This window comes from Chiloscyllium plagiosum, chromosome 35 (assembly GCF_004010195.1).
Source record: "Chiloscyllium plagiosum isolate BGI_BamShark_2017 chromosome 35, ASM401019v2, whole genome shotgun sequence".
Lineage (NCBI taxonomy): Eukaryota > Metazoa > Chordata > Chondrichthyes > Orectolobiformes > Hemiscylliidae > Chiloscyllium > Chiloscyllium plagiosum.
Genome location: NC_057744.1, coordinates 21,634,646 through 21,660,277, shown reverse-complemented (window position 1 = coordinate 21,660,277; position 25,632 = coordinate 21,634,646). Strand labels below are relative to the sequence as shown.

The window sequence follows — 25,632 nt, the reverse complement described above, 5'->3', positions numbered from 1 at the left end:
CTTACAGCAACATAAAGTTAGCTCATGTGTATGTTAAATGATGCTTTCATTTAACAACATGATCGATATGTTTGGGCCTCTACAGTTTAAAGGGACAATAATGTGTGCAAATCTCTTCTGAGGTAAAAGATATGAGCATTATTTGCAATATTTTTCATTACATCTTAGGTCCCTGTGATGCAGGGTACTATTGTCCTATTGGTAGTACTGAGCGTGCCCCAGACACGTCCAGGTGCGTTGCTGGCCATTACTGTCCTGAGGGCTCACCATCCCCCAAGCCATGTCCTGAAGGTACATACTCCAATACCCCAATGAACAAGGTGCCAGAGAACTGCCTGCCTTGTACACCAGGTATAAAAACTATGCTTTTCTTTTGATGTGTTTCATATGCATTCAAAATCGCTCTTTGTTTATTTAAATAAAATTTACAAACTTCCAAAAATCTGCCTGTTCTAAACGGTTTTACTAATCGCGTAATGATGGTTGCCAAAGGTAACATCACTGTCTAAACAGAATAAATGTATAAAGCTCTATTGAGAAAAGTGGGAGATCATAAGACTGAATGGCCTCCTTATGTGCTGGAACCATTTTATTATTCTATGATCCCACAAGTCGCATGTGTTTGGCACGTTTGCCTTCATTGGTCAGTGCATGGAATTTTTGGAGTTGGGTCATCCTATTGTGGCTGTACGGGATATTGTTGAAGTTACTTCTAGAATACTGCATTCAATTCTGGTTTCCTTGCTAAAGGAAACCTGTTGTTAAAAGTGAAAGTTCAGAAAAGATTAATAAGGATGTTTGCCAGAATTGAAGAGTTTGAGCTATAGGGAGAGGCTAAATAAGAAAGCAAGCACATAATAACTAGGTACATGGGTAGGCCGTCTGGTCCTTTGAGCCCACTCTTCCATTCAATATGTTCATGGCTGATCTTTTCATAGCCTCTGCTCGCCCTCTCACTTAACTTCTTTACTTAATGTTCAAAATATTATCTATCTTAGCTTTAACAGCATTTACTGAGGAAGGATCAACTATTTCACTGGGCAGGGAATTCCATAGATTCACAACCTTCTGGGTGAAGAAGTTCCTTCTCAATTCAGTCCTAAATCTGCTCCCCCTAATTTTGAGGCATGCCCTCTTGTCCTAGTTTCAACCACCAGTGGAAACATCCTCTCTACTTCCATCCTTTCTGTTCCCTTCTTCTAAATTCCGATGTATATAATCCCAGTCGACTGAGTCTCTCTTCATAAATAATCTCCCTCAACTCTGAAATCAACCTAGTGAACCTCCTCTGCACCCTCTCTAGTGCCAGTACGTCCTTTCTCAAGTAAGGAGATCAAAATTGCACATAGTACTCCAGGTGTAGCCTCACCAACACCCGATATAGCTGCAACATAACCTCCCTGCTTTTAAAATCAATCCCTTTAGCAATGAAGGACAAGATTCCATTTGACTTGTTAATTACCTGTTACACATGCACAAGGACACCCAGGCCCCTCTGCACAGCAGCATGCTGTAATTTTTTTACCATTCAAGTAATAGTTCTTTTTACTGTTATTCCTACCGAAATGGATGACTTCACATTTATTAACATTGTACTCCGTCTGCCAGACCTTTGCCCATTCACTTATATTATTTATGTCCCTTTGCAAAGTTTCACAGTTCTCTGCATACTTTGTTCAACCACTCATCTTAGTATCATTCACAAACTTTAACATAATCCACATGGTCCCCAACTCCAAATCATCAATGTAAATTGTGAATAATTGCGATCCCTGACGCATACCATTAGTCATGATTGCCAACCAGAAAAACACTTATTATACCCACTCTTTGCTTCCTGGTAGTTAACCAATCCTCTATGTTGATACATTGCCTGTAATGCCTTGCATCTTTATCTTATTGCAGCAGCCTTTTGTGCAGCACCTTTTTGAATACCTTTTGGAAATCCAGATGCACCATATCTACTGGGTCCCCATTGTCCACCATGCTTATAATATCTTCTTAGAATTCCAGTAGATTAACTAAGCATGACCTGCCTTGCATGAACCCATGTTGCATCAATTTCTTTCTAGATGTCTTGCTATTTCTTCCTTGATAATAGACTCAAGCATTTTCCCCACAACAGAAGTTAAGCTAACTGGTCTATAATTCCCCATTTTTTGTCTACCTCCTTTTTTAAACAGTGGCATCACATTTGCTATTTTCCAATCTGCTGGAATGGCCTCAGAGTCCAGTGAAGTTTGGAAAATTACTACAAGTATGTTTTCTATTTCTCCAGCCATCTCTTTTAGTATGCAGGGATGCATTCCATTAGGGCATTAGCTACCCTTAGCTCCATTAGCATGCCCAATTGTTTCCAGTTCCTCACATACCCTCGACTCCTTGTCAATTACTGGCATGATATTTGTGTCCTCCACTGTGAAGGCCAGCACAAAATATCTGTCCAATGCCTCGACCATTTCCTCATATCCCATTACTAAATCCCCTTGTCATCCTTGAAAGGACCAATCTTTGCTTTAGCCACTTTTCCATCTTATATATTTATGGAAGCTTTTGCTATCCGTCTTTATATTCTGAGTTAGTTTATTCTCATAATCTACCTTACTTTTCTTTATAGTTTTTTTTGTGGCTTTCTGTTAATGGTTAGAGCTTTCCTAATCATTTTGTCTCCTGCTGATCTTGGCCACTTTGTATGCCTTCTCTTTTAATTTGATAGCCTTACTTATTTCCTTAGATACCTATAGCAACTTACCCCTTTTCCAGTTATCCCATTTTCACTGAATATTCTATTGCTGAGCGCTTTGAAAAATTACTTTGAAAGTCCTCCATTGCTCGTCAACTGTCCCACCATAAACTCTTTGCTTCCAGTCTACGTTAACCAACTCCTCCCTCATCCTGTTATAGTCTCCTTTGTTTAAGCACAGGACTGGAATTTTTCCCTGGAGCATCGAAGGCTGACGGTAACATTATAGTGGTTTGTAAAATCATGAAGAGCATAGATAGAGTGAAAAGCGAAGTCATTTTCTCAGCAGAAGGGTGTTCAAAACTAGAGGGTATAGGTTTAAGGTGAGAGGAGAAGGATTGAAAAGGGAACTAAGGGCCAACTTTTTCACACAGAGAGAACAAACTCACAGAGGAGGTGATGGAGGCAGGCACAATTACAGCGTCTGGATGGGTATATGTATAGGAGTGAACGGTTTAGAGGGATATGAGCCAAATGCTCACATATGGGACTAGATTAATTAAGAATATCTGGTTGTCATGGACAAGTTGGACTGAAAGATCTGTTTCCATGCTATGCAACTCTATGACCTGCACCCACACCTTCCCCACACTGCCATCCAAGGCCCCAGTGGCAGAGATTTTTCTGCACATCCACCCACCTCATCTACTGTGTTTGTTGCTCTCAATGTGATTACCTCTACATCTCACAGAACATTTCAGGAAACATCTCTGGGACACACGCACCAAACAACCCTACCACCCTGTGCCAACCACTTAAACTCTCCCTCCCACTCTGCCAAGGACATGCAAGTCCTGGCCTACCTCCACCACCAAATCCAAATCACCCGACAACTGGAGGAAGAACACCTTTTCTTCCGCCATCAACCATACGGCAACATCGATTTGACTAGTTTGCGAATTTCCTCTCCCCTACCTCATCCCAGATCCAACCCTCCAACTCGACACTGCCCTCTTGACCTGTCCTATCTGTCCATCTTCTTTCCCACCTATCTGCTCCACCCTACCCACTGACCTGTCACTCTTACTACTCCCACCTGCATCCATCCCCACCTTCCTATTTATCTCTCATCCATCTCCCCCCTCCACCTTCCTGATGAAGAGCTTATGCCTGAAACGTCGACTCTCTTGCTCCTTGGATGCTGTCTAACCTGCTGTTTTTCCAGCGCCACACTATTCAACTCTATGACTCTACTGGTAAACTATTTTGTTTTATTAAAATGAGATGGATACTGATGGGTTTTTTTTAGGATTCTTCTGTGAAGGCATTGGGCTGTTTCATCCAACTGGCCTCTGTGTATCTGGTTATTACTGCCCAGGAGGCCAGAGTGCTCCCACCCCAGCAAACCTTTCATGTCCTCCTGGGTCCAGGTGTCCAGCAGGAAGTCCCAGTCCTGACCCTTGTCCAGGAGGTAAACTACTTCTATTAAAAGAAAACTATCCAGAAATTTAGTGAATGTATATGCATTTTTTTTGTTTGTTTTCTGCATTCACCCTGCTCAATTGAGTTACCTTGGCCATTGCTTCTATTTCCTTCTCCGTCTTACTTTGTCTAATAGGTAGATTGAGCTTATGACTTCAATCATAACTTGATGGTAGACAAATCAGCTCTTTTACCTCTCTCAGAATGAGAGAACCTAAATATCTCCTCTGGAGATCACCAAATTCATCCATAAAACTCATAAGTTGAAGTCATGAATTCAATTGATCTTTCTGTTTCGTCAACTAAATTAGAAGGATGATTTCTCTCATCCTGTGCCCAATTGTATTGGACCATCGAGGCACAGTGAATGTAACAGTAGAGTGAAGTACACATCGATAAAATCCACTAACTCAAAATGGAAGGAAAGTCAAAGATATTCTATCAAAGCTGTTCCTTCTGCCTTGTGAATTTTGCTGCATTTGGTGATTCTGTACACCTGAGTAGGGGTATATGGATCTTTACTGCTCTTTCCTGATCTTCTTTAATAGTTTGATCCTTAAATCCATTTTCAAAATATCTTAATTGGCTTGACATCAAGGAGCATGCTGTTTTATGAAAAGAATGCATCTGATTCACACCGGATTTTAGGTTTTTCATTATATTTTTAAATTAATCTCTTTGTACCCAATTCTCTGACAAGTAAAGATGATTTTCTCTGTTTACACTTTTTTATGCAGTGCATGTGATGCAGGTACTTTTGCAATGCTGTTTGGTAAGAAATTGCAGAATGTTGGTCCAGAGGCAATGAGTGTACTTCAGTATATCCGAGTCAGGATATTGTGTATTTTGAAGGGAATCTTAAGGTGTTGGTTTTCTCTAAATTGCCCTCTTGTCTTCCTGTGTAGCAGTAATATTTTTTGGAAATGCTGCCCATGATAATTTGGTTAACTTAACACCCAGTGTAGATATAAGAAACCAACCAGAACTGGGTAGCTAACCAGCAATTCTTTTAGGTTCTTTATCAAAGTATTTCCTTTTCCATGGCTAATAATACTCACAACAATCTTTGTGATTAATAGGTTTCTATCAAGCACTGCAAGGCCAGTTTGAGTGTAATCCTTGTCCTGCTGGAAGCTACTGCTATACATCTGAATTGGACAAGTGGGGAGTCGAAGCCCCTCAGCGATGTCCACCTGGGCATTTCTGTCCACCAAGAACAGAATTTGGTACCCAGTACAAATGTCCTCCTGGAACTTTCAGCAACAAAGAAGGACAAATCTCAGCAGGTAAATACTTCTGCTCAAGAACTGTTCATTACGAAGAAATAATGGTATTGTGGCAGAAGAGGGCGGTCAATCTAGCACTATGTCTGTTCTGAAGGGCAACAAATAAATCTAGTGCTTGTTTTTTTAAAAATGCTGTATTTCATCAGAATAATCTTTGTCAATATCCTGCTCCTGTTCTTCTGACAGTGTTGGCATCTCAATTAGTGCCCAGTTATGTTAAGTTGCCAATTGTGTCAGGTTAAGCTGGACTCCTCAACAGGAGCTGGGTTGAGTCCATTGAGGTGACTCCTAAAGGTGAATGACATTTGGACCATAAGATCACAAGAAAAAGGAATAAGTAGGCAGCCATTTGGCTAGTTGAGCCTGCTCCACCATTCACTAGTATCATGACTCATCCAGCATTCCTGACAACCACTTTCCTGCCTGTTCCCTGTAAACCTGGATTCCCCTACTATCAAGAATATATTTATCTCAGCCTACAAAATGCACAAGAACTCTGCCCCCACAGTGCTCTGTGGCAAGGAATTCCAAAGACTCGCACCCTCTGAGTGAAGAAATTCCTTCTCATTTCAGTCATAATGAATCAGGGATAGTGGAGGGAATTTGTGCCTGGAGTCAGAGGAGGTAGGGGAGATCTTTAGTGAACACTTTGTTTCAGTATTCACTAGTGACAGGGACCTTGTCATTTGTGAGGACAGCGTGAATCTTCTCTGAACTGCTTCCAGTGAAATCATAGTTATACGTGCAGGCTCCTGTTTCTTTCTGTGGAGGTTTAATGCTTTCAACTTCTGTGTGCTACCTGCAAACAGTGTTTCCAATCAAAAGTGCTGTACCTAACAATTGGCTCTGATCTGTATATCTGTTTATGTCCTGCAGCCAATTTGAACATTCACCTGTTCATGATTCAGTGTATTTAAGCACTAAATACTTAAAATAATGGAACTATTACATGCTAATAACTGTCTCTATCACTGCCATCTTCAATTGCTCCCACTTCTGTGTCCTCTTGTGTACAATCTAGATTTTTTAAAAAAGCTTATTCGAAGAATTTTTTCTGTTTCTAGCCGAGTGTGACCTTTGCCCCCCGGGGCAGTTCTGTGGTCAAGAAGGTCTGATTAAACCTTCTGGTTTCTGTCTGACTGGTTTTTATTGCTTCAGGGGAGCAATGTACCCCAATCCAACTGACGGCATCACTGGTGATATTTGTCCAATGGGCAAGTTCTGTGAAGCAGGCTCTGTTGCAGGTAAGAAACCTTCATATTTTAAAGCAAAATCTGTGCAAATATATACCTGATATATGAAAACATTGGCTTATTTCTATTAGCGTTGTGTACATAGTTTGGAATTATTTATGGGCCAGATAATTATATAGGTAAGCTTGGACTGAAGTAGGATATTGTAAATGAGCACTTCCCCTAAATAAATGCCTTGCAATTGTGAAACTCCTGTAATGAAAAATGAATGCAGTTTTTGAAAATTGTGCTAATGGGCTCTTTAAGTGGTAAAAGGGAGCGCAAGGACTTGGAACAGTATTTAGTTGTAATACGCACTACTTATCACAGCTTGCTCCCCTTAAGGGTCTTGTCAACGTGACTTCAAATGGTTGCACAAAAGAATATCTCTGAAAATAAATACCTTACTTTTTATTACTCCTCTTAAATGTTTGTATTTTTTCCATTAAAGACACTAGAGTTGCTTTTTTCCTTTGTCACTATGTTTAGTTCTTGTCTGTCATTATTTTCCATACTGCTCTAATCATTACCGCAGATTATTGCCCAGATATATGGTCAAATATGGAATAATATATATTGAGAGGAAATGACAACACAGGCCCATATAAGGAAATACCAACCCTCTTACTTATTGATTTCAGTATAAGATAATTATAGGATAAAGCTTGCCAGACTTTGATCTGACCCAACACATAACCCTAGACAAGGGAAAGTGATGTTTGGAGAACAGGCTACATGGGCAGCACATTTTGATTATTTATCCAGTCTTTAAAATAAATTACCAGGAATTTGAGAGTGCCACAAGTCATTTAGTTGGGTTGTAGTTAATGCAGCCAATCTTTATGACAGAATCAAAGGCTGATAAATGTTTGCTTATCAAGCTCACAAAAATGAACCATTTGATCTGAATATGTTTTTTTTTAAACAAAATGCAGGTGTTGACTGTCCAATTGGCCACTACAGCAATAAGACTGGTTTGACTTCTCCAAGTGATTGCACCCCTTGCGATCCTGGCTTCCACTGTAGTCGTCCTGGATTGACAGCCCCACAGGGTCCATGTGCAAGAGGATATTACTGCAGACTAGGTAACAGCAAATTTCTTCACATATTTCCTTTGAACATGGGCATGTTGAAAAGTGTATGTTTGCAACTTATCCCTTTTGGGTGATTGTGTACATAATAGATTGGTTGCCAGGCAACTTCTCTCCATGTATATTGATCAGATTTATTGCATTTAATAACTTGCCATACTGACTTTTAGACTATCACTTCCTGCTAGTTCAATACCAGTACTTACCATGTTCAATTTACTTGATTACTGGATTAATTCAAGTTTATACAGTATTCAGCAGTACAAAATGTATCCTACCCTAGAATATTGCAATGAATACAATGAGAAAACAAAACATTGAGGCTGCTTAACTTTAAAAAAAAATGAGGCTGGAGCTAGGATTGTGCTTAAATATTCAGGTTTTGATTTTCTTTTATCATTTTATTGCTTCAAATTTATTTTGGGTGCTTATTGTATGTATATTGATGTATATATCAGAAACAAGGTGGGCAAGATGCACTGTTTGCTATCTGATGTGAAATTATTTATATCTGTATTTGCCTCTCTAAATTAAGGGTATAAAGATGTGTATAGATACAATGTGTATCCATCTACAATTTTATCCTACATTTCGAACAGGAGCAACGACATTATTAACAATCCCTTTGGCAAAAAAGATGACGTGAAGTATTAGGCATGAAGTAGGAAGACAATTATCATTACACGCAAATAATGTAATACATCAAAATAGTGTTTGGCGTTTAATAAAATGCAACTGGTAGATGTTGCTGCAGCCTTTCAAAAAGCTATTTAAAACATGATGGAATGAATTTGTAGTAGTAACACTTGCACCATAGTGAGACCTGCAACCTTCTCCCTGGGCAGCCAAATTTAACATATGTCTCAATGATACAATAAGAAATATAAATTAATAGATTGTCTTTCTCTAGCTTAGAGTAACAATCTAACTGCAGTGTGTTTTAATGTGATTAATAATCATTTAATCCAGAGTTAGAGAGACTGTTTGTTGAATGAAGATTCTAGGACGTTCACCAGAGGATTGACATCAACTGAAAGGCTTTTCCCAGTGCTGAAGACCTGAAGCGTTCAATCTGTTTTCTCCCCACAAACCTGAGTTTCTCCTGCAATTTCTGATTCTGTTTCAGATTTCAAGCAACCACAGTTCTTTGTTTTATTATAACTGAATGTAGCATCTTGGGTGAAAATGAGTCAGTCACAAGCAGTGATCTCTTCAAACTGAGAATGATTGGGCGTATCAGCAAGTGCAGAATCTAGAACCTAAACTCATACTGTACAAAGCTGCGTTTTGTTGATGATTTCAAGATCCTTTGAAGGGAGAGAGAAAAATTCTGGAACATATTGCATAGTTAATTATCTACTTTTGAATTATTAGGTATAACAAGAAAAAAAATGTCATTAACTATTTGGGATTACAGTGCATTGCTTGATCTTTACAGGTGCTCAGTCACCAAATCCAGATAATGGCATTGAAGGTGCTATTTGCCCTGCTGGTTATTACTGCGTGAGTGGGACTGAGAGGCCAGTGCCTTGTCCAGTTGGGACCTACAATCCTTCAGAAGGTATAAGTAACTTATGAAACATAAGTCAAAATCATATTCAACATTTTAATATGTGAAATAACAAAGAATATCCTCTGTACAATATCAACATGCTTAGCTTCACAACACATATGCAATTTCTCTTCCGTGTTCACTATAGTTCTATTTTAGAAATAATTAAATTATAATAGACTGTCAGCAGCAACCTTTGATGTCAAATTTCTCATGATTTTAGTTAACTTCCCAATAAAACTGATTCTGAGATCCATATGGCAGTTGTTAATATGTAAACATAAATATTTGCAGAGATCTCCATTTGAGTTCATTTGGTGCCGGATGTCAGTCATAAGAGGAAAGTCAACTGGATTGGAGCACAAGTCTGAAAGGCACCCAATTTTCCACCCTGCTAATTTACTTCAGAAATATGATTTTCCAACTGTGTTGCACCCAGGCAAACATGTACGGCACTGAAAAGGGCTACCTGTGAACACCCCGCATCAGAATTCATTACTTTATATTGCCAGACCATTTTATTTCTAAAAGAGTGTAGTGGAGAAACACAGCAGGTCCAGCAACATCTGTTGAGAGAAAAGTAGAGCTAACATCTCAAATCATCACCCTTCTTTGAAACGTTAACCCTGTTTTTCTTTCAACAGCTGCTACCAACCTGCTGTGTTTCTCCACCACACTCTTCTAGAAGTAAAATGGTCTGGCAATATAAAGTAATGAATTCTGGTGCGGGTGTTCACAGGTAGCCCTTTTCAGTGCCATACATGTTTGCCTGGGTGCAACACAGTTGGAAAATCAAAAGGGTTGCAACTCATATTTCTGAAGTAAATTAGCAGGGTGGAAAATTGTGCGCACTCTGTTTTTGTTTTCGAATGACAACATCTGCAGTTCTTTGCATTTAATTTGTTTCTAACATGGGAATGATCCGGTGCTTTCTGTAGGAAGGGATTCAGTGGCTGGTTGTTTGCCATGTGATCCAGGACATTACTGTGGAAACATTGGCCTCATTCAACCCAGTGGCCTGTGTTTTGAAGGCTATTATTGCATAGGACACACTTCCCAGCCTACTCCACAAGGTATGTGTAAAAGTGTTTGTTATAATATGAATTCTTTCAATTGAAATATCTAAAGAATTTTCCAATAATCTATCCGAGGTAAATTTATTACTTGTCACAGACTTTTGACAGTAAATAAATTATATTTTCAATGTTAAATGAAGACAGTCTAACAGGCCAGAGAAATGATTTTTAACTAATGGATGTAGCAACTCTAGATATTTCAATGCTTGAACTCAAATGCTGAGATTTGATAAGAATGTCTATATTATTAAAAAATTAGCAATTTATCCTCAGAATTTATTTTTCTCTACAACCTCTTTCATTTAAGTGTTGAGTTTAGGCTCGTGCTTCAAGTCAAACAACCATTTCTAAAATTGTCCTATGTTTTTTAACAATTTTTTTTGGGCTTAACTCTGTCACACAGCAATGTGTAAAACAGAAAGTAACTTAGCATCAGGAAGAGAGAAGAGTCTAGAATCTACAGTCTACAATGACGAATCAATATTTGAAGAGCAATGTCTTAGATACTAAACTAGAGAGCTTTATTTGATAATATATTATGTACACAGATAAATAAAGGTGTGTCACATCACATAAGGAGTAAAAATACCTTTCTTGGAGATAAGGATCAGTAGCCTCAGGGACAGTGTACGTGCAGACACCCACAGCATGTGATATCAGACTGGTATCTCATTATGTAGGTAGGAGAATTGGTTTAGAGCATAAACTAAAGCATGGTGACAGCCATGGGCTGAATATCCAGAGCCAACAGCTGAAGTTAAAAGATCCAGCAGTCACAGCTGCAAAGAGAAGCCTCCAAAGGTAGACAATGGAAGACATAGTGGGAAAAGAAGCAGGAAAACTAGAAGAATCTGATGATGAAGAAAGGCCTCAGAAAAATTCAGTTGCAGTACTACAGAGAGTCAAGTCTTTGAAAGGTGGAAAAATAACCTGAAATACTTTGAAACAAACTGGCAGTACCTTGGAGAAAAAAAACACAGGATTGGAACCTTCAACAGGAAGAGGAGAAAACTAAAAAAAAACCTCAGAGGGTCAGTGAGGCATGATGGTCTGTGGGGACAGCAGCTCCAGTACAGAGTCATGGGAAGTTCCTGTGGTGTGGTAATATCACTAGATTAGTAAGGCAGAACGACTGGCTAATGTTCTGGGGACATGGATTTGAATCCCACAATGGCCAACAATGAAACTTGATAGGGCAGTGAGATTTAATTAAAGATCTCAGCAATGGGGGGAGATCAATAGAAATCTTTCTAACAGATTCATATCGCTTCAAAGTGTCTTGCAGTTACAGAATTATTTAGAGACCCCATAGTAGTTAGTGATGGGGATGAGAAGCTTTCCAATTTTCTATTATCTGAGGAGAATTTAAGCTACATTTCTATATAATGCATTCAGAGATGTTATTACAGACCACTGGAACAGGGGGACATTGAACTTGGTCTCTTGGTCCAGGGGTAGGGACACAGCTATTATGCCACAAGAACACTCCAAGGAGAATTTAATACTGAAACAGGCAATCTAATTCACATGCAACCAGTAATCCGGAACCAAAATCTACTACAAGGCAACATTGGAAATTCTTCTAATATAGTTGGATGGATAGGCCCCAAAGTGACATCATCACACTCCCAAAAGCCTGCACTGCACCAAAAGCATAGTAACCAATGTCATTGGTCATGTATTATATTCCAAGTGATTAGGCTACAAGTTGAATCACAAACACAACAAATGTCTACCAAGGGTGGTAAGTGCTAGAAGTATGGCCAGTTGGTACACTTTAGAAAATATTGCCAGTTGACTATGTCTTCATCGCTTCAGAAACAAAGACAAGGTCTTGCAAAAAGAAAATTTCCAGCAAAATGGAAATCATGCACTAAGGGAAATGTTCAAAAAGTTAAGAATACAGAATAAACGGTGAAAACAGCATTCCAAAGTGAGGTCAAAGTGAGTCAAAACAGATTCTAGACCATGAATTTGAAAATGCAGAGCTTTGAAATGGAATTTAAACTTGACACAAGAGCAACTGGTTCAATACTGGCAGGCAATTTGTCATGGTTGAAGTCTGTGAGAGTCAGAGCAACAGTTGTAAAACTTCCAAGTTCAGGTGGCACAGATCTTAAGATGCATAGGTAAATAACCACAAAGCTTAATCAGAGAAGACTAAATATTAATGTAATATTGTACATGGTGAGGCATCAGAATGCCTCATTGTTGAATAGCAATGCACATCTTTGTCGAAGCCTCTTAATTCGAGTATATGCAATACTTCAATTAAAATGGGAGACAATTTCAGCAAGAGTTTCCAAAGTTAGGCAAAATAAAACAGGAGTATCCTATAATTCCATAACGATGCTAAACCCATCTATTTATACACTCTCTGGGGTTTTAAAAAATTATCCTTTGATGAGAGAAGTAAAATCTCAGTTAGGCAGCCTGATTGAAGTGAGATCCTATCACGAGTAACAGTACTGACACACATAAAGGTCTTATCATTTTTCTGTATTTTTTAATGGACTGAAATGGGAAGTGAATGGTTTTAAAACCAAAGATTATTGAAAGGATTGGTGCATTTTTTAAAAACAAGTTACTTGGCGCACGTTGTAAATGCTGTTTAGACAGCTGCTTATTTAAGCAATGAGGGAAGGACTGGCGATGGACTAGAGCCAGAGGTGTATACAAAATGAAATTTAGCCAGCAAGAAGTAGCTGACTGATCTGTACAATGATAACCAATTATCAGTGACAAAGGCCTTCTGTCTGCTAGCAACTGTGTGATTGGCTCTTGGGTGCAATTCATAGTTCATTTCAAATATGTTTAGAGGAATAGTTTAGTTCTGGAATAATTATTATGGTAAAGGGGAGATTATTAAAATGTGCTTGGGCTTTTGTGATTGCCAGAACACCTGAAAAAAAAAGGCAGTTCTGAAGATTGCCCTTTTTTGTTTCATAGGTTGAAATAGACATATAATCTATAAATCAGCAGGTGGGTTTACATGTCAAGATTAGAGTGATGCTGGAAAAGCACAGCAGGTCAGGCAGCATCTGAGGAGCAGGAAAATCGGCATTGATTTTCCTGCTCCTCGGATGCTGCCTGACCTGCTGTGCTTTTCCAGTACCACTCGAATCATGACTCTGATCTCCAGTTTCTGCAGTCCTCACTTTCACCTAGATGGGTTTACTTAGCTGGAGAAATTGTAAATATGTGATAATTAGATTAAAGATTGTCTTAACAATAGTCCAGACCAGGGTGATTTGGCCTGAAGATGGACGAAGTAGGAAAGCTCTCTACTCTCAATTTATCTGGTTGTTTTCTGGGAGAGATTGTTTGTTGCACTTCAGAACTTGTGTGCTTTGCAGGTCACTTACATACATTAGTCAAAATAACAATGCTAGACCTGTGCTGTAAGCATAAAGAGCATTTGCCTCTTCGTTAATTGCATGGAACAGGGATAGAGATTAAAATCAGTTTGAATATTGAGGGAACATAAACAAGAAAATTTAAAGTTAGATGATAATCTACAGTAGGCCTCATAGTGTTTTGTTGGAAAATAAAGTAATCAGATTAGTTTGGCAATCTTTGAAAATTACCATGAATAAGGGGCTGGGGCCTTCACACTCAGGAGAGTCATTTAAAGTTTCAAGTAACGGCTGGAGCTAAGGAGAATTTTCCAGATGACAGTGATATAGTTACCAATTACTTCCATGGAACATTATCACTTTAAGATGGATGTGTATGGACAGGAATTCTTGAGGAAAGTAGAAAATAAACCTGGATGCTTAGCATGAATAGCTTGCTTAAGGCTGAGGAGTGACAGAGGGGTTTAATTTAGATAAATGCGAGGTGCTGCATTTTGGAAAGGCAATTCAGAGCAGGACTGATACACTTAATGGTAAGGTCTTGGGGAGTGTTGCTGAACAAAGAGGTCTTGGAGTGCAGGTTCATAGTTCCTTGAAAGTGGAGTCACAGGTAGATAGGATAGTGAAGAAAGCATTTGGTATGCTTTCCTTTATTGGACAGAGTATTGAGTACAGGAGTTGGGAGGTCATGTTACGGCTGTACAGGACATTGGTTAGGCCGCCTTTTGAAATATTGTGTGCAATTCTGCTTTCCCTCCAATCAAAAGGATATTGTGAAACTTGAAAGGGTTCAGAAAGGATTTACAAGGATGTAGCCAGAATTGGAGGGTTTGAACTATAGGGAGAGATTGAACAGGCTGGGGCTGTTTTTCCTGGAGTGTCGGAGGCTGAGGGGTGACCTTATACAGGTTTATAAAATCATGAGTAGCATGGGTAGGATAAATAGACAAAGTCTTTTCCCTGGGGTTGGGTAGTCCAGAACTAGAGGGCATAGGTTTAGGGTGAGAGGGGAAAGATATAAAAGAGACTTCAGTGGCTGCTTTTTCACACAGAGGGTGGTACACATATGAAATGAGCTGCCAGAGGAAATGTTGGAGGCTGGTACAATTACAGCAATCTGGATGGGCATCTGAATAGAAAGGGTTGAGAGCGATATGGGCCGTAGATTAAATTAGGATATCTGATTGGCATGGACTGAAGTGTCTGTTTCTGTGTGTACACCTCTGTGACTCTGAGTCTTTTATATAATAATGTTTGCTTTGTTAAAAGAAAGTTACATCTTGTGATATAGTTGATCTAGTGAAAACAAGAGAACAGATTTATTTTTAAACATTGATAGTTCCTAACCAGATCATAGCACAAAGCTATCCCTAACATCATTGCTGATATTGTCAATTATAATCTAATCAGTGAAGGTGGAAAGCTATAAAATCATTCAGCACAGATAAAAGTTATTACTTGTATCCCTAATAAGTTGCTTTATTTCAGATGGTGAAAATGGAGGTGTTTGCCCTGAAGGATTTTACTGTCAAGCTGGAACCCATAAACCTGTCCCTTGCCCAATTGGGACCTTCCTGAATCATAGTGGTGGAACAAAGTGTGTTGTGTGTCCTGCAGGATTTTATTGTATCTATGGCAAGAAGATTAATCCATGTCCATTAGGATTTTATTGTCCTGAAGGTACAGGAGCAGACATTGCACCTTGCCCTGCAGGTGAGTAGGAGACAAATATAATTGCTTTGTGACGTTGGTTTCAGCATGATCATTACGATTTATATATTTCAAATAAACAGCTGAACTTTTGTTAAATATATTATTTCACAGTAATTATGAAATGCAATTGTAAATACCATAGTTTAAACTATTTCAAATTTAAGTAAACTTGGAATTGGACTTTCCTGCTCATTGTAGTCTTGCGGTATGATTGTTTCCAATCTCATCTGACAAATTTAGCAGTTGTTGATCGTGCCAAAATGAATTGTTTTCGAATTGTCTTTCTGCCAAACAAGAGGGTCAGTGGTGTTATGGCAGATTTTTATCTAAATATAGGAATTATTTTTCTGTTTTAAATATAATAGTAGGAAAGTGATTAAAGCAAATCCTTCATTCATAAAATTGAGGGATATAGGGATAACACAGGTTAAAAAAAAATGTTCAGTTTTAATCTTGATTATATTGAATGGCAGTGGAGGCTGAGTAGACCATATGCACAACTCTTGTTACAGTCTTTTATGATCTTAATCAGAGTCTTGTAGCAAGTTTGCAATTGCTCAGCCCATCATTCCTGTGGTGGCTTGAAGGAACTATAGAATTAGACCTACGAAGCTGCTGGTCAGACATGATCTGAATTCTTTACTTTCTTTCCGTCTTTATCCACTTCCGTTTTTTTTTTAAGGCTACTGTTGACAAGAATTTAAACTCCTTCAACTCTCTGTAATTTTTTTTCAATTAAAATTCAACAAGTACGTAAATAACTTAGAGAGATGTACTTTTTTTTTACCTCAGGAACATATGGTGGACGTATGGGTTTGAAAGAAGAGAATGATTGCTTTCAATGTAAAGGGGGATTCTATTGTGCGCGAGATGGTCTTTCTTCACCACAAGGGAAATGTGATCCTGGACATTACTGCATCTCAGGTAAAAGGAAAATAGAATTTAGATCCAAGCCAGAGTCTGTCAAAGCAATAATGAAAGGCGAAAACCTTAGAATAAATGATAGGAGCATTGTCAGTGTGAATATATTTTAGATATTGTGATTTTGAAATTCTACAACCCGTCACTAATAATCATATTCATATACTTGAGTTCTTCAATATTTTTAGTGAGAAATTTTGTTCCAGAGAGATATCTTGCCTCCAGGAGAGGAAAAGTAATTTATCCATATGTTTAAATTCTCTTTACTGGGAACCAGACCTATTCAAATTCTCTCTGTTTAACAAATTGAATTGCCAAATAGTATCAATACCAGAGCAAAATATTGCAGTTTCTGGGAATCTGAAGTGAAAACAAAAAGTGCTGGAAATTCTCTGCAGGTTTGGCTGCAGCTGCATGGAGAGACATGGAGTTAATGGGCTGAATTTTACTATAAATTGGTTACGTGTGGGGGATTTCCCTCCCTGAGCCCCCAGTGAATCTTCTCTCTCGATTCTCAACAGCTCACTTCATTATCTCTGCACCACATCTCTACACCAGCTCTGCTGCACCAACACTGCTCTACAGCTGTAGTACCCTGCCACTGCGGGAGCTTCCAGGATTCCTATCACCAGCAACATTTTTAAAGCCCAGTCAGGCACCAAGTTAAACACTACCAAAGAGCTGCACTTTGCAGTGAACATAGGAGGGGATTGAAAAAAAGGCTTCTGAAGGCATATATGTGGCATAAGATGTGTTATTGCAATTACAATTGCACATTTGTAATTGAATTGTTCTCTAAGAACGAAGATACAAATGATTACCCATTCTTAGCATCATCCCATCTTAAAACCCTGTCCAAGGGACAGCTACCCTTTCCTAAATTCTATTCGTAGAATCCCTACAGTTTGGAAACAGGACTGTCTGCTCATCCAGTTCACACCAGCCCTCTGAAGAGCACCCCACTCAGACCCACCCTCTTACTGTATCCCTGTAACCCTGGATTTTCCGTGGCTAATCCATCTAGTCTGCATATCTTTGAACTGAGGGAAGAAACTGGAGCACCAGGAGAAAAACCCCACACAGACACAAGGGAGAATATGAATCCATGCAGACAGTCTCCCAAAGCTGGAATTAAATCTGAGTCCCTGGTGCTGTGAGGCAGCAGTGCTAACCACTGAGCCACTGATTTAGTTTTCCTTTTGTTTTTTCTGATTTTTGTTTTGGCTTGAGAGATGACTTTCAGTGGATCCCAGCGAGGTAGATGCTCTGTTACTTATGAAACCTTGAGCCAGAATCATGTTGTCTATGAATGATCTAGCACCATGTTTCCCAGGAACACGCTGTATGTTTACAGGAGAGACGTGGCCAACGTATGGCCCTGCTCCTGCCCTGAATCGAATTCAGGCATTTTGCACTGGCCGAAGTCAGTTATCCCAGGCCAATCAGTGATCCACAGGCCTAGGGTATTGTTACGTTCAGGTAGGATTCTGACTTAGAGGCATTCAGTCATAATCCTACAGGTGGTAGCTTCACGCCATTGGTTCCTCAGCCAAGCACATGCACCAAATGTCAAAACCTGTGGTTCCTTTCATACTGAGCAGGAGTACCACTGCAACAACACATCAGTAGTAAAGTAAATCTAACGTGTCTCATGACGGTCTAACCCAGCTCACATTCTCTGATAGCGGGTAATTCAGAAACAACAAAGACAAAGAAAAATCAAAGACAGGAAAGCTGTACTTGCTTCTTGGAATAGACAGGAATGGACAGGAATGGCTGGCCATTTGAGCAACAACAGATTTAAAGTTGGTGAAAAATCGTGATATTCTATTGGAACCAAATGTCAAATAAGTCCTGACTGGCTTATTACACTAGTGATGCACAATATATCATGCAGAAGATGATGACACTCCTATTCAGTTTCCTTGTCTTTCTCTTCAGAAGATTGTTACTGCTCGCCTAGCTCTTCAGTCCATCACATTCTCTTTTTGAATCTTCTAGTTGGGCAAAGCACAGCATGCAAAGATTATGCAGCATTCTCTCCAAGGAGTGTACCCCAGACCAACCTAAGCATCATATTCTTATCTTCAATGGGCCTGCCCTCTACTCCACCATGACCCTGATTGAATAACAGGCAGCTTTATCGACATTCAACCTCAATCTGGTGCTTGTGCCATGGAGTTATCAGCCATGATCACAGAGGATCACTGGAGACTCCCAGTAAACATCTTTGCAAGACATCCAGACTTTGAAACAAAGCAGGAACATGAGAGTTTTCAAGGATATAAGTATCATGGGTACTCCGAGTGATGTTTCTTCTTTTGGGAGGATCTAGGGATCACTGCTTAAAAATCAAGGGTTTGACCATTTAAAACAGATGGTACAAAAGTGTTTCCTCTGCGAATCACAAAGCTTTTAAATTCTCTTCCCAAAAAGGTGATGGAGGCAGAGTCCATGATTATTTTTAGCCAATTTTTGGATGGCACAATACGAGGTCGGAGGAGAAGTGGTGGGAATAGCACAGAGTCTGCAGGCTAACTGATTAGATTAGATTCCGTATAGTATGGAAACAGTCCCTTCGGCCCAACAATTCCACACCAACCCACCCCCCAACATTTACCCTTAACACACTTAACACTTTGGGTAATTTAGCATGGTCAATTCACCAGACCTTTGGATTGTGGGAGGAAACCCCTGCAGACACAGTGAGAATGTATAAACTCCCCACAGACAGTCACCCTGTGATGGGGCTTGAACCTGGATTCCTGGCACTGTGAGGCAGCAGTGCTAACCACTGAGCCACCGTGCCGCACCATGTCAATGAAAGGGCAAGAAACTCAGCACGTGTGATATAATGTCAAAAAATGTGAGATAAAGCACTTTGGCAGGAAAAATGGAGGAGCTGAATATTATTTAAATGGAGAAAGACTGCAGAAAGTTCCAGAATGGAGACATTTCGGAGTCTTTATTCATGAATCATAAAAAGCAAGTATTCAAGTTTAGCAAATAATATGAAAGGCACATCAAATGTTGGCTTTTATTTCCCACGGGGTGGAACATAAATTAGGGAAATCTTGATAAAACAATACAAAGCAGCAGTAAGATAACACTTAGAATACTGTAAACAGTTTTGGTCACACATTGAGAGGAGAGGTGAGAAGAAATTTCTTCTCTAAGAAGGTACCTATGGAATTTTTTATCACAGAAGATTGTCAAAGCTGTATTGTAAGACTATCAAGACTGTATTAGACTTTTTTAAAATCAATATAGGAATCAAGGGATATGTAGAAAAGGTAAGAAATTAGAGCTGAGGATTCAAATCTGTCATGATTTCACTGAATGGCCAAACCAACTCAATGGATTAAATAGCCATCTTCTGCTCCTATATAGAAATCCTTCAATCCAACTAGTCCATGTTAAACTTAATCCCAAACTAAATTATTCCCATCTGCCTGCCCTTGGCTCATATCCTTCCAGATCTTTCCTAATCATGTATCCATCCAGATGTCTTTTAAATGTTGTAATTCTATCCGCATCTTAAAATAAACACTAAGACTTTGTTGAAGCATATTATTTAGAAACTTGAGATGGAAAAGCAGTCATATGAAAAAAGAAACTGGAAATAAAGCATCGGGATAATTCTGAAATCATTGAGAAGGATTTTAGTTCTTCTGTGTTTGCAGGAGTGAACGTTCCCAATCCTGGTCCTACCCAGATCTTCTTGGGCAAAGGTGGAAAGTGTGGTACTGGGCAACAGTGTCCCTCAGGATCAGTTCTACCACAAACATGTCCACCAGGAACCTATACTGAAGAGGAGGGACTGGAGCATTGTAAAACCTGCCCAGCAGGTAAAACATCTTTAAGTGATTAACATCTATCCTTTTAGAGATGCTGTATCTTTCTATGTTATTCTACATATGCAACAGGTTGCTGCTCCCTCATCCTTCCTTCTAATTGATCTTGCTATGGTTTCAGAAGTGTTGACACCTGCAGCAATTTCCACAGCTCCCTGTTGAGTAAGTGTAATTTGAGTGTTTGCTTAATTTTTATAGTGCTATGTTGATTATGCTATTTTTGTTACGTTTGACCTTTTATTTTGCACTTTCATATTGCTTCATGAATATTAATATATTATGTTTAGATCTGATGAAGCTTTGAAGAGTAAGAGATTACTTGATTGAACCATATGCCTGAGGCGTCCCGACAGGGTATGTGTGAGCAGGGTATTTCCTCTTATTGGAGAGCCTAGATCTAGGAATCATCACTTAAAGTTCAGAGAACACCCATTTAAAACTGAGATGATGCAAAAAGTTTCCTCTAATGATTGAGTCTTTGGAACACTCTTCCTGAAAAGGTAGTCGTTGAAGAATCTTTGAACATTTTTAAGGCAAAGGTAGATAAAATCTTGGTGAGGATGTAAAAGGTTATCAGGGATAGATGGGATTGTGGATTTGAGGTGTCAGTCGGATCACCCATGATTTTATTAAATGGCAGAGCAAACTTGAGGGACTGAATGGCCTTATCCTGTTCCTTGTTCATACCTTCATAGCATTCAGTTCTTCTCAATTGATTTTAAAGGGGCTACCCGAAGGATAAGTGGTCTGATCATATCCTTTATTTTTAAATTTTTCTGTTTGCAATCATTTTACTTGCAACCTCTCAAACTGCCAGCATTATAATTAGTAAATTAATCATTTATTATTGAAGGTGGAAATGTTTTAAGTCTTTGATTCAATTACAGGAGGATTAGAGACGCAAACAAATTTGGTATGGAGCTAGTTGTTTTCAATCTCAACATTGATAATACAACTTATCCAAGGCAAATTATTTAAATAGCTGTTACTAAGTTCACAATCATGAATGATATGCAGAAAGGGCTGTCGTATTCAGTCCATCCATCATGCAGTGGACTTGTCTTAATCATGTGATCAAAATGTTTGATTATAATATTGCAGACTACAACTGAAAATGATCACTCCCACTGTCTCTTTTTTTTAAGATGTGGAAGAGCCAGTGTTCGACTGGAATGGATAAAGTTAAAAATTACACAACACCAGGTTATAGTCCAACAGATTTGTTTGGAAGTTCTAGCTGAAAATGATATATTGAACAAATCTGGGATTTACATATTAATGAACCAAAACCTGCAACCTATTCTAAAAGATGAAAGACTTAATAGCAATCTAGACTTGTCTAATCTTATCATTTCAGTTGCATGACACTAATCTTTTGCTATAAATTCTGTGTCTTATGGTCCTGCTCCACAGCTACCTGATGAAGGAGCAGTGGTCCGAAAACTAGTGTTTCCATAGGGGCGGCACAGTGTTCAGTGGTTAGCACTGCTGCCTCATAGTGCCAGGGACCCGGGTTCAATTCCCGCCGAAGCAATTGTCTGTGTGGAGTTTGCACATTCTCTCCGTGTCTGCGTGAGTTTCCTCCGGGTGCTCTGGTTTCTTCAGTTTTCGGTTTCCTCCGGTTTTCACAGTCCAAAGATGTGCAGATTAGGTGAATTAGCCATGCTAAATTGCCCATAGTGTTAGGTGCATTAGTCAGGGGTCTGGGTGGGTTGCTCCTCAGAGGGCCAGTGCAGACATGTTGGACCGAAGGGCCTGGTTCCGCACTGTTTGGAATCTAATCTATTAAACCTGCTCTTGTGATTTTTACATATTTTTCACAAGTGTATTCAGAGCATCTAAAATTACCATCACAATTTAACTGTTGTTGCAGGATATTACTGCCCTCCCACTTCAATGATTCCTAAACTCTGTCCACCTGGTTATTATTGCCCCACTGCAACAGAGGAAGGCACTCAATATCCCTGCCCTCCAGGAACATACAATGGCCAGTCAGGTATTATAATCATCAATATTGTAAACATAGAAACATCAAACTGTTTCTCACATTGTGAGCTTACTGTGATCAGTCCATGATTTTCTGATAGGATTTGACAGTGGGTGGCATGGTGGCACAGTGGTTAGCACTGCTGCCTCACAGCGCCTGAGACCCAGGTTCAATTCCTGCCTCAGGCGACTGACTGTGTGGAGTTTGCACGTTCTCCCTGTGTCTGCGTGGGTTTCCTCCGGGTGCTCCGGTTTCCTCCCACAGTCCAAAGATGTGCAGGTTAGGTGAATTGGCCATGCTAAATTGCCCGTAGTGTTAGGTAAGGGGTAAATGAAGGGGTATGGGTGGGTTGCGCTTCGGCGGGTCGGTGTGGATTTGTTGGGCCGAATGGCCTGTTTCCACACTGTAATCTAATCTTAAAAAAAATCTAAAAATTTAGGAAAACTGCATTTATTTTTTAATAAAATCTTGTGGAACTTGTTTGGAATTACTGAAAAAAATTTGGTGATTTCACTGAGAGAAAATGTTTCTGTAAATGTAGTGGGCTTTTGGTGTTACATTTTATAGCAGGGCAATGAGTTAATGCAGGGTGTCTTGAGCCACCTCAGCACTAAGACAAATATTTTATCTTCCTTCAGGCAGCAGAAGTGAGAGAGAATGTCTGGTATGCCCTGCAGGACAGTACTGTAGTGGATCTGGTCTCTTGGAACCCTCTGGGCTTTGTGCTGCAGGTTATTACTGTACTGGAGGATCCACAACTAATAAACCAACACCAAGTCATTTAACGTCTAACATCTCGTTGAATTCCACCTCAGAGTAAGTGCTGAAATCCTCCTTTTGTTCTACTGTATTTAAAAACTATCAGGTACACTTTGTTTCATATGGCCTGAAAATGGATCTCTGTCATTAAATTTTAAGATGCAGATAGATACTATTCAAAATAGCTGCTGGAAGTATTTTAACATTGCAGCAATTGTATACAAATGTTTAAATGGATCTGGATTCAGTTGAAATTTCTCGACCTTGCCTTGTTGATGGAAACAGTCTGAATGGTTTCTTGTAATCACATCAGAAAATGTATGGAATATTAAGTTCAATACTTCTGAGACTCAACCTTATCAAGCTGCTTCATGGTGATTGTCCAATATATTGTGTATAAATCCGATGCATGCTTGTTTTCAACTCCTTTCCTTCTGATCTTCCCCTTCCAAATATCTATGGCAATTTACGGTGTATCCAATTTAAGAGGTATAATTCAATTATAAGCTTCCAAAGACCTTCATTGATTTGATTTGTCTGTTAATCAACATTCTCATCTAGCCTTACCTAGCAATCTTTTTAGATTGAGGGAAGAGCAAAACAACAGGCTCAGGGATATATTTTAAAGGTGAAAGGACAAAGATTTGAAAAGGACATGAGGGGCAACATTTTTCACACAGAGTGAAAAACCCAATATAACCCAATCATATTGTGGAATGAACAGCCAGAGAGCATGCTGGATGCAAGTACAGTTATGATGTTTAAAAGACATTTGGGGAAGTTGAATAACAAAGGTTTGGAGGGATATGGGCCAAGTGCAAACAGGTGGGACTGGTTTAGATCAAGAATATGTTCCATGTGGACTGGTTGGGCCAAAATGTCTGTTTCCATGGCTGTATGGCTCCATGACTATATCAGAAGACAGTGCTTATCAAATGTTTCTTCTTTTAACAAGGTATAATTTAATTGAGCTCATTAGTATAATCAGAAATGCTGCTGTATCTAGCATTCCTGCTTCTGGTACTTCAAGAACATAGAAAATAGGAATATGATTGGGTTATAAGGCCCCTTGAGCCTGCTTAGCATCCAATCATGGCTTTACCCCTAATTTCCTGCCTTTCCCCATAATTTTTCACTCTCCTATAGTACATGTTGTACTATATTCTGATTACTAGCTGGACATTTTATGCCAGCTTTAGTAATCTAATTCTTTTTTTGTCCTCAAAGTTCTAAATAAGTTCAAACCTCCGCAAACTATTCCACTTATTTATTATTTTGATAGCCTTACTAGGTACGAGTGGTGTTTCAAACAACATTATGTGATGGGTGGGCTTTGCCCAGCTGGGTATTACTGTCCAACTGGATCATCTACTCCACTACCATGTGATGGAGGGAAATACTGTTCAAATCCAGGACTTAGTATTCCAACAGGTTTGTTCTTTCTTAATGTTTTATATGTAACTTACAGTAGAATCAAAATGTCCATTAAAATTTCAGAACATTTACAAAAAGAACAATGATAAGGATAAGTGGTTTATCTGAACAGAAAAGCTGTAGTTCTAATGTGCTTAAAATCTCCTTGAACAACAAATGTAAATTGGCTAGTATTTTATTGTGATCTTATTCTGCTGTTGCTCCAATACTTTTGTAAGCTAATTGTTGTAAGAACAATTTCTACTTTCCTCAAATTACATTGCTCCAGTCGCCTTTAAATGAACGGCTCCCTTGCATTCTGGGATGGGTTATTGTACAAACATTATGTTCTGGAGTAAAAGGAGGACTGTGCCAGTTCTGATTATTATTTCCTCCTCTTGCCACAGATGAATGTTTTGCAGGATATTACTGTGATGCTGCCTCCACTCAGCCTGACCAACATATCTGCCCTGCTGGTTTTTACTGCCCAAACAGTACGACCATTCCTGTGCCATGTCTACCTGGTACTTGCAGCAACAGCTCTGGTAACGAAAAAGAATCAGACTGCCAGCCTTGTCTGAGTGGACAGTTTTGTGATGGTAAAAATGACTAACAGCTGGATCTAAGTAAATCCTTATATGTAGGCAAGATTCTGAGGCAGTATAAGGGGAAAAAACTATTAAACATAAAATTAGTTTAGTCACTTAAGAAATTGTACAAATTTTGACAAATGTTGTCAACATATCCACTGCTCCTTCTAAGCCTACGCAATTAAAGTAGCAGCTGTTTTCATACAATATTTTTCCCCAAATGACCTGTTCCCAATCATTGCACATCATAATAGGAAAGTTGATTACAACACACTAGGGGATACTTTACACTAACATTAATGAAGTGAAAATACTGATAAGTTTAGAACTTGCTTTGGCAATTCCAATGATGAAGGAGAAAGTGAGGACTGCAGATGCTGGAGATCAGAGCTGAAAATGTGTTGCTGGAAAAGCGCAGCAGGTCAGGCAGCATCCAAGGAACAGGAGAATCGACGTTTCGGGCATAAGCCCTTCTTCAGGAATGAGGAAAGTGTGTCCAGCAGGCTAAGATAAAAGGTAGGGAGGAGGGACTTGGGGGAGGGCGGTGGGGGGGGGGCATTGGAAATGCGATAGGTGGAAGGAGGTCAAGGTGAGGGTGATAGGCCGGAGTGGGGTGGGGGCGGAGAGGTCAGGAAGA

At 39.3% G+C, this 25,632-nt stretch overlaps 1 protein-coding gene across 9 annotated transcripts in view; it reads left to right on the top strand.

Annotated features, from left to right (window-relative positions):
* The window catches only part of si:ch211-286b4.4 (zonadhesin), a 187,000-nt gene that overhangs the window by 60,199 nt on the left and 101,169 nt on the right, over positions 1-25,632 (top strand). For 7 of the 9 annotated variants that reach the window (XM_043676792.1, XM_043676797.1, XM_043676794.1 and 4 more), the window contains 14 exons: positions 169-351; positions 3,993-4,154; positions 5,245-5,451; positions 6,516-6,695; positions 7,619-7,768; positions 9,213-9,335; positions 10,265-10,399; positions 15,247-15,471; positions 16,264-16,395; positions 20,076-20,240; positions 22,120-22,242; positions 22,872-23,049; positions 24,275-24,423; positions 24,813-25,004. In XM_043676792.1, coding sequence (XP_043532727.1) covers positions 169-351; positions 3,993-4,154; positions 5,245-5,451; positions 6,516-6,695; positions 7,619-7,768; positions 9,213-9,335; positions 10,265-10,399; positions 15,247-15,471; positions 16,264-16,395; positions 20,076-20,240; positions 22,120-22,242; positions 22,872-23,049; positions 24,275-24,423; positions 24,813-25,004 — 2,304 coding nt within the window. The remainder of the gene's footprint in view (positions 1-168; positions 352-3,992; positions 4,155-5,244; positions 5,452-6,515; positions 6,696-7,618; positions 7,769-9,212; positions 9,336-10,264; positions 10,400-15,246; positions 15,472-16,263; positions 16,396-20,075; positions 20,241-22,119; positions 22,243-22,871; positions 23,050-24,274; positions 24,424-24,812; positions 25,005-25,632) is intronic. The other 2 variants (XM_043676791.1, XM_043676793.1) reach the window with 2 other exon arrangements.